We start from the raw sequence: 17,356 nt of genomic DNA, 5'->3' as shown, positions 1-17,356 counted from the left end.
TGCCAAATCTCTGAGCATTTAACAAATGAGCAGTGAGGGGACAGTAAAGCAAGTTCAAAACAAGCTTCAGATCACTGATTTGCGCATTTTGTTTACCAATGATAGAGGGTGAGCATGTAAACACAAAGGAAAGTGAGTGCAACTTGTTCCCACTAACTCTGTAAAAAGCACATTAGATCCTGGGAGTGGCACTTTGGAACCATGGGCAGGAATCATTCAAATGTCAGACCCTCTTCAACTTTCTTAAAATGAAATAATCTTGAAAAGGGTAGAATGGAGAATTTGAATACAGTGGTGCAGTGATCATCACTGTCCCCTCAAGGCAAGAAGGTTCTGGGTTCAAACCTCGCTGCTGACTAGGGGCTTTGTGTGGAGTTTGCATGTTCTCTTCATGCCTGTCTGGGTTTCCTCTAAGCGTTCCAGTTTCCTTCCACAATCCAGAGACATGCAGATTAGGTTAACTGGCTACTCTAAGGCTACGTTTACATTAGACCGTATCTGTTTCGTTTTCTTCGCGGATGCACTGTCCGTTTACATTAAACCGCCGGGAAACGGGAATCCGCCAGCGTCCACGTATTCAATCCAGATCGTGTCAGCTCCGGTGCTGTGTAAACATTCAGAATACGCGGATACGCTGTGCTGAGCTCTAGCTGGCGTCTCATTGGACAACGTCACTGTGACATCCACCTTCCTGATTCGCTGGCGTTGGTCATGTGACGCGACTGCTGAAAAACGGCGCGGACTTCCGCCTTGTATCACCTTTCATTAAAGAGTATAAAAGTATGAAAATACTGATGCAAATATTGCCCATTGTGTAGTTATGATTGTCTTTAGGCTTGCCATCCTTCCACTTGCAAGTAGTAAGTGATGTGCGCTGGGATCACACACACAGCGGCTCAGTCCCGAATCGTGGCTTGTGCACTTCACTCGCGCGCTGTGTGAGCTGCGCAGGGCCGGCGTGCGCACCCTCCAGAGGGCACTCGCTGTTCAGGGCGGAGTGATTTGGAGCGCAGGATGCCTGCGGAGCCGAGCGTATCCGTGTATTGGCGTTGCTATGTGCACGCAAATCGTGTATTGGTGTTGCTGTGTGCACGCTAATCATTTTAAAAACGTTAATCTGATGATCCGCTGATACGGTCTAATGTAAACATGGGCTAAATCGCCCAGAAGTGCAAGTGTGATGGTTTTGTCTCTGTGTTCACCCTGTGACAGATTGGTGACCTGCCCAGGATGTACCCTGCCCCTCACCTGAAGTCTGCTGGGATTGGCTCCAGCTTCCCCCATGACCCTGATGGATAAGTCAAGCCAATTTTTGTGGAATAAGTGGTATTAAAAAAAAAAAATGGATGGATGAAATAAGAAGCCAACTTCATTCTCGTTCTGATATAACAATGACAAGAATAATCCATACACTGTTTCAGCATTCTGAACATTAGTTATATTGAATACATTTCCCTATATTTGTTGTAAATGTAACATTTAAAAGATTAAATGTAAATGGCGGTGCGTGTAGACGCAGCGACCCGGTGCTCCCCTTTAGTTAGCAGCTACACATTGAGAAGGACTTGTCCACGAACCTTTACTGTTTTTACTATTTATCTCTAGCCGCTTTATCCTTCTACAGGGTCGCAGGCAAGCTGGAGCCTATCCCAGCTGACTATGGGCGAAAGGCGGGGTACACCCTGGACAAGTCGCCAGGTCATCACAGGGCTGACACATAGACACAGACAACCATTCACACTCACATTCACACCTACGGTCAATTTAGAGTCACCAGTTAACCTAACCTGCATGTCTTTGGACTGTGGGGGAAACCGGAGCACCCGGAGGAAACCCACGCGGACTCGGGGAGAACATGCAAACTCCGCACAGAAAGGCCCTCGCCGGCCCCGGGGCTCGAACCCAGGACCTTCTTGCTGTGAGGCAACAGCGCTAACCACTACACCACCGTGCCGCCCTTTACTATTTATGTGTTTAATATATTTTCTTGTGGCCTGTGACATGTAGCTGCTATAAGAGAAATGCTGCCAAACGGAATTTTGTTGTATTCTTGTACAATGACAATAAAGCTGCTTCTTCTAATTTCATGTACGCAGTCATGAAAGCTTTTACTGTCAATAAATTTTTATTTGCAAGAAAAGGTCAAGCATACATAACGCAGTTACGTTATCTCATAAGCAAGCTTGATTTGTCTTTTGACTTGTCTTTTCTGTCTTTAGGTATAGAGAACCTTCCCTTTGAGCTTCAAAGGAATTTTCAGCTCATGCGAGACTTGGACCAGCGGACGGAAGGTATAGTGTGGCAGTAACTGACTGAGAATGAACCCATCTTTGTTACACAACGCGTATTTTTATTTCCAGGATTATATGTATTATTTGTTGTTGCTGATGTGGGGGGATTCTTCTTCTTCTTCTTCTTCTTATTATTATTATTATTATTATTTTAATTTTATTTATTTTTTAAAGATCTGAAGGGGCAGATTGATTCCCTAGCTCGTGACTACACAGCAAATGCCCGGACCCTGTCCTCAGAGCAGAAACTCTCTCTCCTGAGGCAGATCCAGCAGTCCTATGGGAAGTGCAAAGAGTTTGGAGATGACAAGGTCCAGCTGGCTATGCAGACATACGAGATGGTTGGTTGGTTTGATTTACTTACCTACCTACTTACCACATTTCATATAGTGCTCTTTTTCATACGTCGAGCACGTTCACAACCGCTTAACAATGAAATGTATGTAGAAAAACGGAATTAAACAATTTTTATCATAATAGAATATATAAAACTTAGAACAATTTTATTCATCACATGCTTGTGAAATTCCTCTCTGCATTTAACCCATCTGAAGCAGTGAGCACACTGGGCTCGAACCCAGAACCTTCTTGCTGTGAGGCAACCATGCTAACCACTTACACCACTGTGCCGCCCTGAATATAATTAGGATAGAATAAAATTAATTATCCTTAGAATATAATTAACAGAATTAAACAAAAAAACAAAATGCCAATTTTCATTATATGTATAAAACATGGTATATAATTAACATTACAATCTGATTAGGGATGGCGAAAACTAAAAAAAATCTTGACCGACCACCGAGCCTCATTAGCCGGTTAAAGTCGGTTAACCTACGAGTTTAACAGGGATGCAAACGGCGCTCCTTTTGGCGGATGCCGCCTTTTTCACGGCTGAATCGTGCAGATCCGATTTTATTTTATTTATTTATTTTTTTTGGGGGGGCGTTGGAGTGTCTGAATAATTTCAACGGCATTTGCTTATTTTAGTAATTTTAATACAGAATTTACTCTGATGAAATTATTTAGGCACTCCAACGTCCCCCCTTAAAAAAAAATCGGATCTGCACGATTCAGCCGTGAAAAAGTCGGCATCTGCGCCTTTAGTTTATGTGGAGAGATATGATCTGCAATAACATGCATTGTTGGCTACAGACCGAAACATACTTTCAGAATGCACTGGCCAAGGCAGGACTAAACTTGATGTGCCTTCTAATAATAATAAAAAAAAAAAAACAGAATAGTAATTTGTAAGCTAAAAAGCCTGTGTCTACACTTTTCTCTCGCCGAGTGGCAGCTGTTTTCAACTGGGGCGGGAGGGCGGGACATGACTGAATGGGTGTTTCTGATTTGTCAGCTGTCTTCAACTGGGGTGGGAGGGTGGGACATGACCGAATGGGTGTTTCTGATTTGTCAGCTGTCTTCAACTGGGGCGGGAGGGCGGGACATGACTGAATGGGTGTTTCTGATTTGTCAGCTGTCGTCCTTACACGGCATGGCATGCCCCAAGCGTTTACAACACAGAATTCCAGGTTCTCCGCTCCAAAATCGGCAGCTTCAAAACGATTGATTTTTTTTTTTTTTTTTTTTTTAACCGACAACCAAAAAAAAATTAACCGGTTGACGTTGATTCAGTCAACCACTGGTCAAACGGTCATCGGTTAACATCCCTAAATCTGACTACATTATATTCAGAGACTAATTACATAAACAAGTGAGTTTTAAGAGTGCTTAAAAATGTCAGCTGATCCTGAATCTCTTATATGGTATGGAAGATTGTTCCAAAGACTAGAAGCACTCCAACTGAAGTATCGGTGGCCAAATGTAGCCTGTCCAGTCCTGACACATGGCCTGACTATCGAGAGAATGTTCTCCGATCTGAGTGATCTACTGGGCTCGTATACAGTAAGCATGTCATGGATATACAGTTAGGTCCATATATATTTGGACACTGACACAAATTTTGTTTTTTTACCTGTTTACTGAAATATATTCAAGTTATAGTTATGTAATGGACATAAAGTCCAGACTTTCAGCTTTCATTTGAGGGTATCCACATTAAAATTGGATGAAGGGTTTAGGAGTTTCAGCTCCTTAACCTGTGCCACCCTGTTTTTAAAGGGACCAAAAGTAATTGGACAATTGACTCAAAGGCTATTTCATGGGCAGGTGTGGGCAATTCCTTCGTTATGTCATTCTCAATTAAGCAGATAAAAGGCCTGGAGTTGATTTGAGGTGTGGTGCTTGCATTTGGAAGATTTTGCTGTGAAGAAAACATGCGGTCAAAGGAGCTCTCCATGCAGGTGAAACAAGCCATCCTTAAGCTGCGGAAACAGAAAAAAACCCATCCGAGAAATTGCTACAATATTAGGAGTAGCAAAATCTACAGTTTGGTACGTCCTGAGAAAGAAAGAAAGCACTGGTGAACTCATCAATGCAAAAAGACCTGGACGCCCACAGAAGACAACAGTAGTGGATGATCGCAGAATAATTTCCATGGTGAAGAGAAACCCCTTCACAACAGCCAACCAAGTGAACAACACACTCCAGGAGGTAGGCGTATCAATATCCAAATCTACCATAAAGAGAAGACTGCATGAAAGTAAATACAGAGGGTTCACTGCACGGTGCAAGCCACTCATAAGCCTCAAGAATAAAAAGGCTAGATTGGACTTTGCTAAAAAACGTCTAAAAAAGCCAGCACAGTTCTGGAAGAACATTCTTTGGACAGATGAAACCCAGATTAACCTTTACCAGAATGATGGAAAGAAAAAAGTATGGCGAAGGCATGGTCCAGCTCATGATCCAAAGTATACCACATCATCTGTAAAACACGGCGGAGGCAGTGTGATGGCTTGGGCATGCATGGCTGCCAGTGGCACTGGGTCACTAGTGTTTATTGATGATGTGACACAGGACAGAAGCAGCCGGATGAATTCTGAGGTATTCAGAGACATACTGTGTGCTCAAATGCAGCCAAACTGATTGGTCGGCGTTTCATAATACAGATGGACAGTGACCCAAAACATAACGCCAAAGCAAAGAGGTGGAATATTCTTGAATGGCCAAGTCAGTCACCTGATCTCAACCCAATTGAGCATGCATTTCACTTGTTAAAGACTAAACTTCAGACAGAAAGGCCCACAAACAAACAGCAACTGAAAACTGCTGCAGTAGAGGCCTGGCAGAGCATTAAAAAGGAGGAAACACAGCGTCTGGTGATGTACATGAGTTCAAGACTTCAGGCAGTCATTGCCAACAAAGGGTTTTCAACCAAGTATTAGAAATGAACATTTTATTTACAATTATTAATTTGTCCAATTACTTTTGAGCCCCTGAAATGAAGGGATTGTGTTTAAAAAATGCTTTAGTTCCTCACATTTGTATGCAATCATTTTGTTCAACCCACTGAATTAAAGCTGAAAGTCTGAACTTCAACTGCATCTGAATTGTTTTGTTCAAAATTCATTGTGGTAATGTACAGACCCAAAATTAGAAAAATGTTGTCTCTGTCCAAATATTTATGGACCTAACTGTATGTGGGTGATTTGCCATGTGGAGCCTTATACGTATGTACCAACACTTTAAAGTCAAGGTGGCTCTGGATTGATAACCAATGTAAATCCTTGAGAACAAGAGTAATATGACTATACTTGGAAGGTCTTGTGATGACCCCTGGCTGCTGCATTTTGAACTTTATGCATCTTCTGAATCAGGGTACTGGGAAGCCTGTGCAAGAGTACATTGCAATAATCTAACCTGGACATAAGTCCATTCACTATAGATTATGTTGCATCATTGGTGAGATCATCGGATATGTTCAGTGTTCCTGCGCTGACCGACATATTTGTGTGTTTGTGTGTTGTTCCACTGACATGGCAGAATCCTATGTAACACCGAGATTCCTCACCAGCAATGTTGGCATGATGATAAATCACCAAGGTTTACGGAGAATCCGTCAATGCCGTTCAAGTTATGTTTAGAACTGAAAAAATAACCTCTGTCTTATCACTATTCAGCTTCAGCATGTTTTGCGTCATCCAAGACTGGATATCTGTCAAGCACCTCTCAATCCTATTAAGGGCCTCTTGCTGGGAAATACCATCAGCTGGTTTAAACGATAGATACAGCTATGTATCATCAGCGTAGAAATGATGACCCAGGTTATGTTTACAGATAATATCAGCAAGTGGTTCAGTGTACATTACACAGTTTTTGGGACCATTTCCTGAACCTTGCGGTACACTATACTCAAGCAACACCTTTTTGGACAGAGTTCCATCAATCAAAAGTTTGATATCGCTCAGTCAAATATGAAGAAACCCAAGAGAGTGCTGAATCCTGAATGCCGAAGTGATGTTCAAAGTGTTGGACTAGTGTCCTGTGATCTATTGTGTCGAACGCTGCAGAAAGATCGAGCAGTACCAATGCTGTAACATGATCACTATCTAGAGCTAGAAGAATATCATTCTGCGCTGTGAGCAATGCCATTTCAGTAGAATACAGTTTTTTGTAAGCTAATTGAGAGGCTTTGTGGAGATCATTCTCAGACAAGTGAGCGTCTGTGCAAGAGTCAACTACCTTCTCCAAGACCTTAGACACGAAGGGAAGGTTTGATACAGGTCTATAGTTTTTAAGGATTTCAATGTCCAAGCCAGGTTTCTTCAGAAATGTTTTAATTCTTGCTACCTTAAAGCCCTTCGGTACATAGCCAATGTCCAGCGCTTTATTGACGATGGTTATGATCAAAGAAAGTTCATCTAGACAAGCCTTCACCAAACATGTTGGGATGGGATCTAACTCGCATGATTTGTGAGCAAATTTCATAATGATAGCTTGGACTTCATCCTGAGTAGCTGGTGTAAATTGTGACAAGCGTGGTCCTACACACATTCCTGTTCCAGAATGGTATCACCAGTAGCAGCTGCAGAAGACAGTCCCTGTCTAATGTCCAAATGTCCACTATCTTTTGAGTAAAGAAGTTGCTAAACGTGTCTCTTAGCTGCTTGCTTGGTATGCTCTGAAGTAAAGCCATGTTGGAGCCCTTATCTCCAAGATGTTTGGCAGTCCTGAACACACTTCTCGTGTTATGGCCACAATCTGCTATCATCTCAGAATAATATGCTATCCTGGCACATCGCATTAGTTTATTCACATGTGCACACTGGTCTCGATATATCTGATGGTCAACTGCTAGTCTTGTCTGGCACCACCGGTGTTCCATCTTACGGTAAAGATGCTTTGTTTTGGGTGGCTCTTAAGTATACCACAAAGAACTCGGCGTTATAGTCCTGTTACACAAAGGAGCATGTTTATCAATCAGTGACTGAAAACCATCCTCGTATGCAGCAACCAGTTCATCTGGTTTGTTTGTTTGCTGTAGATGCAAAAGGAGGCAACTGGACTTGCTTGAAATTCTTGAAGACGTTTCACCTCTCATCCGAAAGGCTTCTTCAGTTCTGTCTGACTAGTGGGGAGTTCCAGGTATTTATCCTGTAGTGGACCAAAAGCAACCCTAAGGGAGAGTCGTTGAGGTCACATGGGTCGTTGACAATCTGTCATCCTGTAGGTGTTGGGGTTCCTGGAGGCGGGCTGTGAACTGTGTTAGCAGCCTAAAGGGTTGTTAGGGTCATCTATGAGTCATTCAGTGCATTTACATGCACATCCAAATCGAGCTACTGTCGGTAATCGAGCTAAGGGTCCCAGCAGGGGTGCCAGAGAAATCCAATCCTACATGCACACAAGGAAATCGAGCTATTGTGTGAGGTACATTGTGCACCCGAGCCACAGGTGGCGCTACATGCCCCATCGTGTTGGTACACTTCCGGTTGTCGTCATGAAGAGGAGGAGTGATTTCCACTTTACATTCACACCACATGTCATTGCCACCTGTTGGCTACAAACTGTCCTGCGCAGACCACTGTTTTGTAAGACAACTTATTTTGCAAAATTGTATATTTTTCTAAAGTCCATTTTTTGCTTACAATTTAACTTATGTCTTAATAAACACACAAAAAGTTCAATTGTTTTTTGTTTTTTTGTCTCCTTGTTCCTCCTGACCTCTTCTGCTGCTCGCTACTACTACTGTTGTCATGCCGACCGAGGCTGTTGTGTTTCCCACTTGTGGTCTCGTCACTTCCGGAATGGAAGTAAGTAGCTCGACTACGTAGCTCGATAGGGTTACATGCACTAAGTAGCTCGGCTACAATCGCATAATCTAGGTCGTATAGCTCGATTACGAGAAATCCAGTTCGTTTCGATTTCAGTCGAGCTAAGGTGTATCCATGGCATTTAGAACTGCGATTTCAGTCGAGCTACGGCAGAAATTCGATTTTCTCTATGTGCATGTAAACGCACTGAGTGGCTCTCTCTGCCATCATGTGAGTCATTGAAGTCAGCGGAGTCTCCATGTGGATGTGTATTCAGTTTCCTGGGAAGTGTACCAAGGACTGCATTGTATGTGGCTGATAAGTGGTGTCTCAGGCCCTGTCCACACAGCAACGGATTCAGGTGAATCTGATAAAATTGTTTATCGTTTCGGCCTGGCGTCCACACGGCACCGGCGTTTTGGGTGCCCCAAAACGATATTTTTTGAGAACGGGTTCCAGAGTGGAAAAATCTGGCAACGGCGCCGTTGCGAAGTCGTCTGGATGAGTAGAACGGATTTGTTTACGATGACGTCACAACCACATGACTAGAACAAGCAGCACTCTTGCTGTTTTGTATGAACCACTGCATTGCATTCACTTTTGTATACAGCTTTTCTTTTAAATAAACAACTGAACCATTTCTTGAATTTCTTTTTTTTATTGGATAAGACTGCTTTTCAAAATGTTCACACACAATATAAAAAGTTATATAAATTATATAAAAATGCTTTTCAAAATGTTCACACACAATAAGAAAATTAAGTTATATAAAACTATGCACACTAATAAAACTAATTTGTACACACAGAAGGCACGATTTCCTCGCGTAGTCGCAGCCATCTTCTTGTTGTGTGTTTGTTCCTGACAGTGCTTCACACCGGGTAGAAGAAGGGGTTTATGCGCATGCGTCTACTTCTATTGTTCTGGTGTCTCCGATGGGACCGTCTTACAGCGCCCCTAGAGGTGTGGTATGTGTATTGCATCGTTTTCAGCAAGCGTTGCGTTGCCATATGTACCTGATAGTTTACTGATCCATTGTCCATGTGGATGCGATATTTATTATTATTTTTTTAAATAAAATCTCGTTGCCGTTGTCGTGTGGATGTAGCCTCAGACCACCTCCTCTGTTCAGTGATGGTCATTCCAGGCTAACGAAGATGGCTTCTTTTACTCCTCTTTCAAACCACCATTCTTCTCTGGCTAGAATGTGTACATTGCAGTCCTGAAACAAGTGTCCTTTGTTATTGAGATGAAGATAGACTGCAGAGTCCTGGCCTGAGGCACTGGCTCAACACAGGAGAGCCAGTGCAATGTGTGTTCGTTTCCACAATGTACAGGTCTGTGCATTCCTCGCTGCATGGAATTGTGTATGCTACGTTGTCCTGTTTGTGTCCAGGCATTCTGTCCTTAGGGTGGACAGATTTCTGCCTCAGTGTTACTGGGTCTGAAGTGTCCTGGGATGTTGTGTTTTGTATAAGATCCTCCTGACTTTCTCAGATAGTCCAGAAATGTAGGGAATGACAATGTTCTTGTTTGTTGTGGTTTTCTTCCCTGTCTGTTGTGTTTTCTTTTTTTGGTCTTGACAAAAATCTAGTTGGGATACCTGCACTTCTGAAGTGCTTCCTTGATGTGTTTTTGCTCTTTCTCTTTTCCCTCTATCATTGTAGGAATATTCTGAGCCCTGTGAAGTAAGGCCCTAATGACCCCCAATTTGTGTTCCAGTGGGTGGTGAGAGTCAAACAGTTGGCACTGGTTTGTGTGTGTATGGGTTTCCGGTAGACCTTGATGCTTTTGGACTGCTGCATGCACATCAAACAAGACTGAAGCCTTAGCATTGAGTTCTACCGGAAACCCAAATGGCAAAATGGCAGACTGAATCAATAACGATAAATGGGTAAAGGGGTCAAGCGAGGCACAAACGGACTAAACTGGGCAGAGCAAGATCAGAAATCAAAACACAAACAAGAGCCAGTAACCAGGAAGACAATACAGTAAAAACGGCTCCGTAATGGTGATGGATAACGCAGTCCTTTGCACAGTGTAGGTGTGCACAGCGTTCTAATCAAAACGCAAACAAAAGCCAGTAACCAGGAAGACAATACAGTAAAAACAGCTCCGTAATGGTGATGGATAATGCAGTCCTTTGCACAGTGTAGGTGTGCGCAGTGTCCTTTTATGCATGCACTGATTGTGCTTAATCCAGGCAGGTGCTTGTTAGAGGTGCGCACTGTTCAGAGTGCGCATGAGTGAAAGCACTTTGCATGCACCAATGTGCGCGGGTGTGACAACCACTTTTCCTTTCATTGAGCTAGTAAATCTCATCTCATCTCATTATCTGTAGCCGCTTTATCCTTGTTCTACAGGGTCGCAGGCAAGCTGGAGCCTATCCCAGCTGACTACGGGCGAAAGGCGGGGTACACCCTGGACAAGTCGCCAGGTCATCACAGGGCTGACACAGACACACACAACCATTCACACTCACATTCACACCTACGGTCAATTTAGAGTCACCAGTTAACCTAACCTGCATGTCTTTGGACTGTGGGGGAAACCGGAGCACCCGGGGGAAACCCACACGGACACGGGGAGAACATGCAAACTCCACACAGAAAGGCCCTCGCCGGCCATGGGGCTCGAACCCGGACCTTCTTGCTGTGAGGCGACAGTGCTAACCACTACACCACCGTGCCGCCTGAGCTAGTAAATACATAGTTAAAAAAAAAAGATTGTTGTCAGGAGAAGTTAATACGAGGTCAGGACAAGTGAAAAATCTTGCTGCTTATCCGACTGGACAAGTGGATTAAAAAGTTAATGTTGAGCCCTGAACTGTTGCATCTATATCCTGATCTTTATAACAGCACTTCAGTTTTGTTGGCAGTTCGTTAGTTAATTTGTGTATTGTGAGAATTTCTTGCTTGCTTATTCATTCATTCATTCATTCATTCATTCATTCCTATTGCTCAGCCCCCTAATGGGGGTTAAGTCATTAATATTTCTTGAAACACTCTAGGCAAAATGAAATGTCAAATGTCATATTGTGGAAAATATTAATACTGCTTTTTTTTTTTAAAGATTATTTATATTGTAACTTTTTATCCCCCACTGGCCAAAAGGCCTGAAGGGGGATTATATTGTAACAATGTTTGTCCGTCCTGGGAAGGGTGCTCACCTTCTGAAATCAACTCCTCTCACAATTTTTGGAGGAATTTCATGAAACTTGGCAGGATTCTTTGTTATATGTCCGTAGTATGCATATTGTAATTTCATTCAATTCGGTCACAATTTACCAGTTACAGCCCTTGATTTAACAAAATTATAATTGTCAAACTTGTACTTTGGCAATTTCATCAAGGTGTGTTTGCTTTCTGAAATCAACTTCCCTCACAATTTTTATCCCTCGCTGGCCGAAAGGCTCGAAGAAGGATTATGTCTCTGTCCGTCCGTCCGTCCGTCCCAGGAAGGGTACTCACCTTCTGAAATCAACAACTCTCAATTTTTGGAGGAATTTCACAAAACTTGACAGGATTCTTTATCACCTTCGGACATGTGTACAGTTGTGCACATGAAGTTTCATCGCATTTTTCCTTGTGTCCGAAGGGGATATATGTCAGTAAAGCGCATATTGCAATTTCATTCAATTCCGTCGCATTTTACCAGAGTTTTGGCAAAGTTGCCAGCGGGGGATATTGTGCCCTCAGAGCACTCTCGTCTGTGTATGCAAAAGGCAGATCATGTGCTGTACAGAATGTGCAAAAAAGTATGAGTACATTTTTAATACAAAAATGTACTAAAAATGCTCATATTAAATTATGTATAACATAAATATTTCAGTTTATCAGTAACCCCGGGATTTATTTCACCTTTTTCCATGTTAACCTCTCTTGAGAGAACTGACTGTTACAGTTTACTAAAATCCACTTGAATGGCATCACATAATCGTTTACTCTGCAGGTATTGCAGAAATATTGTTCATTCATTGTTGGAGTGTAGTGACATTTCATTCCAGCCAAAGTTTTTTTTAAATTGCAACCAAAATAGAGGCATGTCAAGAGAATTATTGTAATTTTAGGCAATTGCTGATTTGCTTTTTTTTTTTTTTCCTAAAATGATAAATGAAGTCAATACAGTTAACATTATGACCTGTATACTGTGTTCTCTTGTATTTCTATTATACAGTTAAATACTGAATCTGTTTTAAAGCCTTGTCAATGTGTCGTTCTGTTTGTCCCCCCCCCCCCCCCCCCCCCCCCCAAAAAAAAAAAAAAGGTAGATAAACACATCCGGAGGCTGGACACGGACTTGGCCCGTTTTGAGGCGGACCTCAAAGAAAAACAGATCGAAAGCACAGACTACGATTCTACCTCCAGTAAGGGAAACAAGAGTAAGCGCTAATCATTATGCATGTCGGTCCGATCTGTGAAAGTGTTAATATATTTATTATTATTTTAATGTTCATTCAAAGGTGATCTTCGAGGGCCTAAGGAGAAAAAGGTATCTCGCACCAGGTCAAAGGTCAAGAACTCCGATGATGACTGCAGTCCTAAGAGTGGCCAGAAGAAAATCAAGCTAATGCAAACGTAAGATGACAACACAAGGCAATGAGCCTTTGTTTCTTACCTTGGATCTCCTCCCCAGCCCCCTATCACATTTGTATAGAGGGCTACCTCATGACGTCACCGCGCCACGAGATTTTGTTAGGCGCCATATTGGAAGACCAAGTACATGCACTCACAATATAAAACAAAGTACGAGCGAGAGTAAAGTGACACGATGGATGATAATTCGGGTTATGTGAGTACATTACCAGCTGCAGAAAGGGCACGGTATGTGGAGAAACTGGCTGTGATTGATGGGTTTGACCCATATGATACCTCAAAGTGTCCACAGATCATACACAGACTTATCCATTATATCCACAGTTTTTTGCCAAGTCTCACACAGGTTTCTTTCAAGTCTACTGTTGGGCCAATAAATCATAAACAAACATCTGAGCTGTTTTATTTAAGTCGTTTGCCACTCCACTTTATTCTCGTGGGTTCACATATCGCTGCCTTTTATTTCCCCCAATCACGAGTTTGTTGGTCTTCCAAAATGGCACAGGGTCTGTTTACTTCCGGTTTCGGGTGACGTCAGTGAAATCCCTCTATACAAGAAATAATTGTTGATCAAATGTAAAAATTGTTTCAAATTTTTTTTCCCCTCATGCAGAACTGAGTTCTCCTCTCCAGCTGTGAATTTCAGCAGTGTTCACCCCTCAGATGTCCTGGACATGCCGGTGGACCCGAATGAGCCAACGTACTGTCTGTGCCACCAGGTCTCCTATGGAGAGATGATTGGCTGTGACAACACTGATGTGAGTTAGTCTTACATGGTGTTTTAATTAAAAAGCAAAATATGAAGATCATTTTTTTCTTTGTGTCTTTGTGCTCGTATTAGAGTTATATAAACTTTGATTTTCCAGTTTAATTGCTCAGTTGGAATCTTCATGGGTATTAAAGCTGTCTTCCAATGGTCAGAGGTAAAACCACTCTTACTAATATCAGTAGCCGTGTTTCCATTAACCTGCTTAATGCACTCTTTTTGAAATTGAGAACTTGGAATAATGGAAACCGGTGAATGCTCGGATGAGGTGGTTTTTCAGACGATTCAACATGGCAATATTTTCAAAAATTGAAGTGGAAACTTTTTTTTGTATTTAAGCTACCGTACACTTACCAGGTCTTGGAGATCCGTCATAATGTTTAATTGGAACGACCATTACGAGAGGACAAAACCCGGCTTTAATTGCATAACGTCACTCAGTGGAAACGCAGAACATTTTGCATTTGTTTAGTCTTTTGTAAATTGCTTTTATTTTGTACAGAACTGCAGTGGAAACCCACCTATTGTCTGCTGCAAATACTTAGAAGACTGTGTTTTGCATAAAATACAGTATTTTACTTTTGATAGATAAAACTATCTACCCCAGTTTCTAGTTCATGTTAGTCACTATATACCCGAGTGCTTTATTTGTTGGTTTATTTCTTCTTTTACAAAAGTATTGGTCATGTGAAGATTGACAAATTTTGTCTGTGACAGGAACCATATTGTGCAGTATACTGGCAGACAGCATTATGGATTTATCATTTAATCATAAAATGGGAGGGGGTGAATTAAAATGATGTACGTAACTTGGATACGAAATGAGACAAACGCCCGATAAGTCTTCGCAATGATACTTTGATTCCACAGGGTATAAGCATACAAAATAATCAAGGACTATATAAACAAGAACAGGTGAACACAATAGGGTAACAAACCAACCAGAGGACGGGGCAAAGATAGGATTAGACTTGGTGAAACATGAACAAAAGCAGATGTTGGATAAAGAAAGGGGGAAATCGTGACCATCTACTAGTAACTTTATTTTTTATTGGTTAAAAAAAATTTTGTCTGGGATATAAACAAGCATTCTGGGGAGGTTTTGTGTTATTTATTCGTTCTTCAAATTCTATTCATTCTTCAAAACTATATGAACAAGGATTTCTCAATTTGGGCTCTCAAACCCCCCCCCCCGACCCTCAAAAAAAAATCACATGACTCACTTAAAACTACAATAGTCACATTTATCTTTCTTTTTGCTGAAAAGGTCTATAAAACCCCACGTATCTATTTCAGATACGGGACTTTTTATTGACTTAACCTCAAATCATAAAGGGGGAAAAACTGGGTGTAGTTCATGCATAGTTGAGGGTTCAGGGATACGATGTGTGACGTGTGTGTTTTGTCTCTACAGTGCTCCATTGAATGGTTTCACTTTGCATGTGTGGGCCTGACCACCAAGCCCAGGGGAAAATGGTGAGTAGTCATGTGATCTGAAACTGTACCTCTGAGCATTTATAGTAGGAGAAATTTATTATTATTATTATTATTATTATTATTACTACATTTTAAAATACTCTTTCTTACATTTATAGGTACTGTCCAAGATGTTCACAGGAGCGTAAGAAAAAGTGAACATCCTTTGGGGGGTGGGGGGAGAGAGAGATGGAATATGGCAGAGAATGAGGTAGAAAGAAAAGGAAATGAGGTGCAAAGCACCTCCCCAAACACTCTATAGACACTAATATAGATTCATGCTCTGCTTAATCTGGTGCTTGTCCTCCTCCCTTCTATCCTCACTTTCTTCTCTCTCTAAAACAGAAAGTAGGGAGGATGGATGGATGAAGGAGCTGTAGTTATAACTGTAGCTTAATTTATGGTTCCAGTAATGATCGTTACTTTTTTCTTTTTGTTACTTTTGCTTTTTATATGTATGTAATGTATGTATGTTTACTTTGTTTTTGAATGGTGGTTGGTTGGTTGCTTATTTTTCCTTAAATATTCTTTTCTTTGTATTGTTACATAAACACAGCAGTAGATAAATCAGGGAGCATGACACTCAGTGCTTAAGTATGGTGTCTACTAGAGGCGTCCTTACTTGCTGTTCTTTACCAAACGGTTTCAAGTCAAACACTGGCACAAGGTGATCCTATACAAACATTCTTCTTAGAGACTGTTTTGTTTTTTGTTTTTAAAACTCTGACATTCTCGTTTCATTTTTTCCATTCCTTGGAGATTGTTTTTCTCAGTATTGGATATGCCCTCTTTAGCTACCTTTCCCCCACATTGGTTACCTTGGAAAGTATTTGGAAACATGCTGAGCTTCACAGTAAGTTCGATACTTGCACATAAACCAGTGACTTTCACATTTCAGGTTTATTCCACAACTAGCTGCTGTGAAGGACGTTTCCTCTGGTGCTCATAAAAGTTCACTGTTCAGTGAACTGAACTTTCCAGTATCAAATAGATAGCATTAATGCAAAACAGTGATGAAGTAAGTGCTGGGTAGAAAAGAGTGGCTTTACATCGTGATGTTGCGTTCATAACAATGTAACAGTGCTTTATATAGGTTCCTGTGTGTTGCTGTATTACAATCCAAGCTGCGAACAAACAGTTGTATTTGACCTCTAATATCGACTTTTTTATATTCTGTTTGACTGGATTTTGGTGCTCTTGCGGATATTAAGTAGTAGGTGATTGCTTTAAGGGCATGAACGTAATTGTTACACTCATGTTACTCATCTCTCCATCACATGGCTCGTGCCAGAGGTTAAGGTGCTGTTGTCTGTAGATCACAACCTCTATTTAAAACTTGGCTTCAACGTTTAATATGTCATTTGCTAACACTTTATTTGAACGGTACCTACATAGGGTCTTTAACACATCCATAAGCTATGCATAAATATTTTTATAAAGCAGTGCTGGATGGAGAGCTTATGAAAGGTTCGTTAAAACTCGTGAGCTTGGAGATTTTGTGGAACTCCTATTTTTGTGTCTTTACATATGACAGAAGAGAGTAACATTTTCCTTATTATTCCTCTTATTCCTCAATTATGATGCGTAGACTCAATACGGGTGTTACTGGTGTGGTGTCATCGCCGCCCCCCCCCCCCCCCCCCCCCAAAAAAAAAACCTGCAGATTAATTTGTTTTTACTAGTATTAGACATTTTGAAAAAGATGTTCTTTTTCTAATGTGTTCAAGATGTTTTACAGTGGTCTGCAGAGTTCTAGTTGGAGGGTGTTAAAATAATTTTTTCCTGATCAAGTTGTATTGGAACAGTTCTTTATAAATAGTTTTCAATGCAAATGAAATACTCCAGTTGAAGAGCCTTCTTTACCATGTTCGTGTAAGAACGTACTCCTGATGAAAGGTGGACATGAAACAAGACAACGGAAGAACTTCCAAGATGTGTTTAAAAAGTTTTCACAGTGCAGCTCATAATGATAATTGAGGCCTCTTTTCTCTTTCATGTAAAGACAAGGCAATATATTTCACAAATTCTTTTTATCCAACTAGTTTTAACTTGCTTCTTGTATTGCTTTGTAAAAGGTTT

At 41.4% G+C, this 17,356-nt stretch overlaps 1 protein-coding gene across 2 annotated transcripts in view; it reads left to right on the top strand.

Annotated features, from left to right (window-relative positions):
* The window catches only part of ing4 (inhibitor of growth family, member 4), a 48,917-nt gene extending 32,007 nt beyond the window's left edge, over positions 1–16,910 (top strand). Inside the window, exons 2-8 of one of the 2 annotated variants that reach the window (XM_060904844.1) lie at positions 2,220–2,291; positions 2,466–2,632; positions 12,707–12,821; positions 12,903–13,017; positions 13,649–13,793; positions 15,216–15,277; positions 15,397–16,910. In XM_060904844.1, coding sequence (XP_060760827.1) covers positions 2,220–2,291; positions 2,466–2,632; positions 12,707–12,821; positions 12,903–13,017; positions 13,649–13,793; positions 15,216–15,277; positions 15,397–15,436 — 716 coding nt within the window. In that variant the 3' untranslated portion in view covers positions 15,437–16,910. The remainder of the gene's footprint in view (positions 1–2,219; positions 2,292–2,465; positions 2,633–12,706; positions 12,822–12,902; positions 13,018–13,648; positions 13,794–15,215; positions 15,278–15,396) is intronic. The other variant, XM_060904845.1, reaches the window with a different exon arrangement.
* The last annotated feature ends 446 nt before the right edge of the window (positions 16,911–17,356 follow it).

The sequence above is a fragment of the Neoarius graeffei genome, chromosome 22 (genome assembly GCF_027579695.1).
Source record: "Neoarius graeffei isolate fNeoGra1 chromosome 22, fNeoGra1.pri, whole genome shotgun sequence".
Lineage (NCBI taxonomy): Eukaryota > Metazoa > Chordata > Actinopteri > Siluriformes > Ariidae > Neoarius > Neoarius graeffei.
Note: the sequence above shows the minus strand (reverse complement) of the source record. Positions and strands in the feature narration are given on the sequence as shown.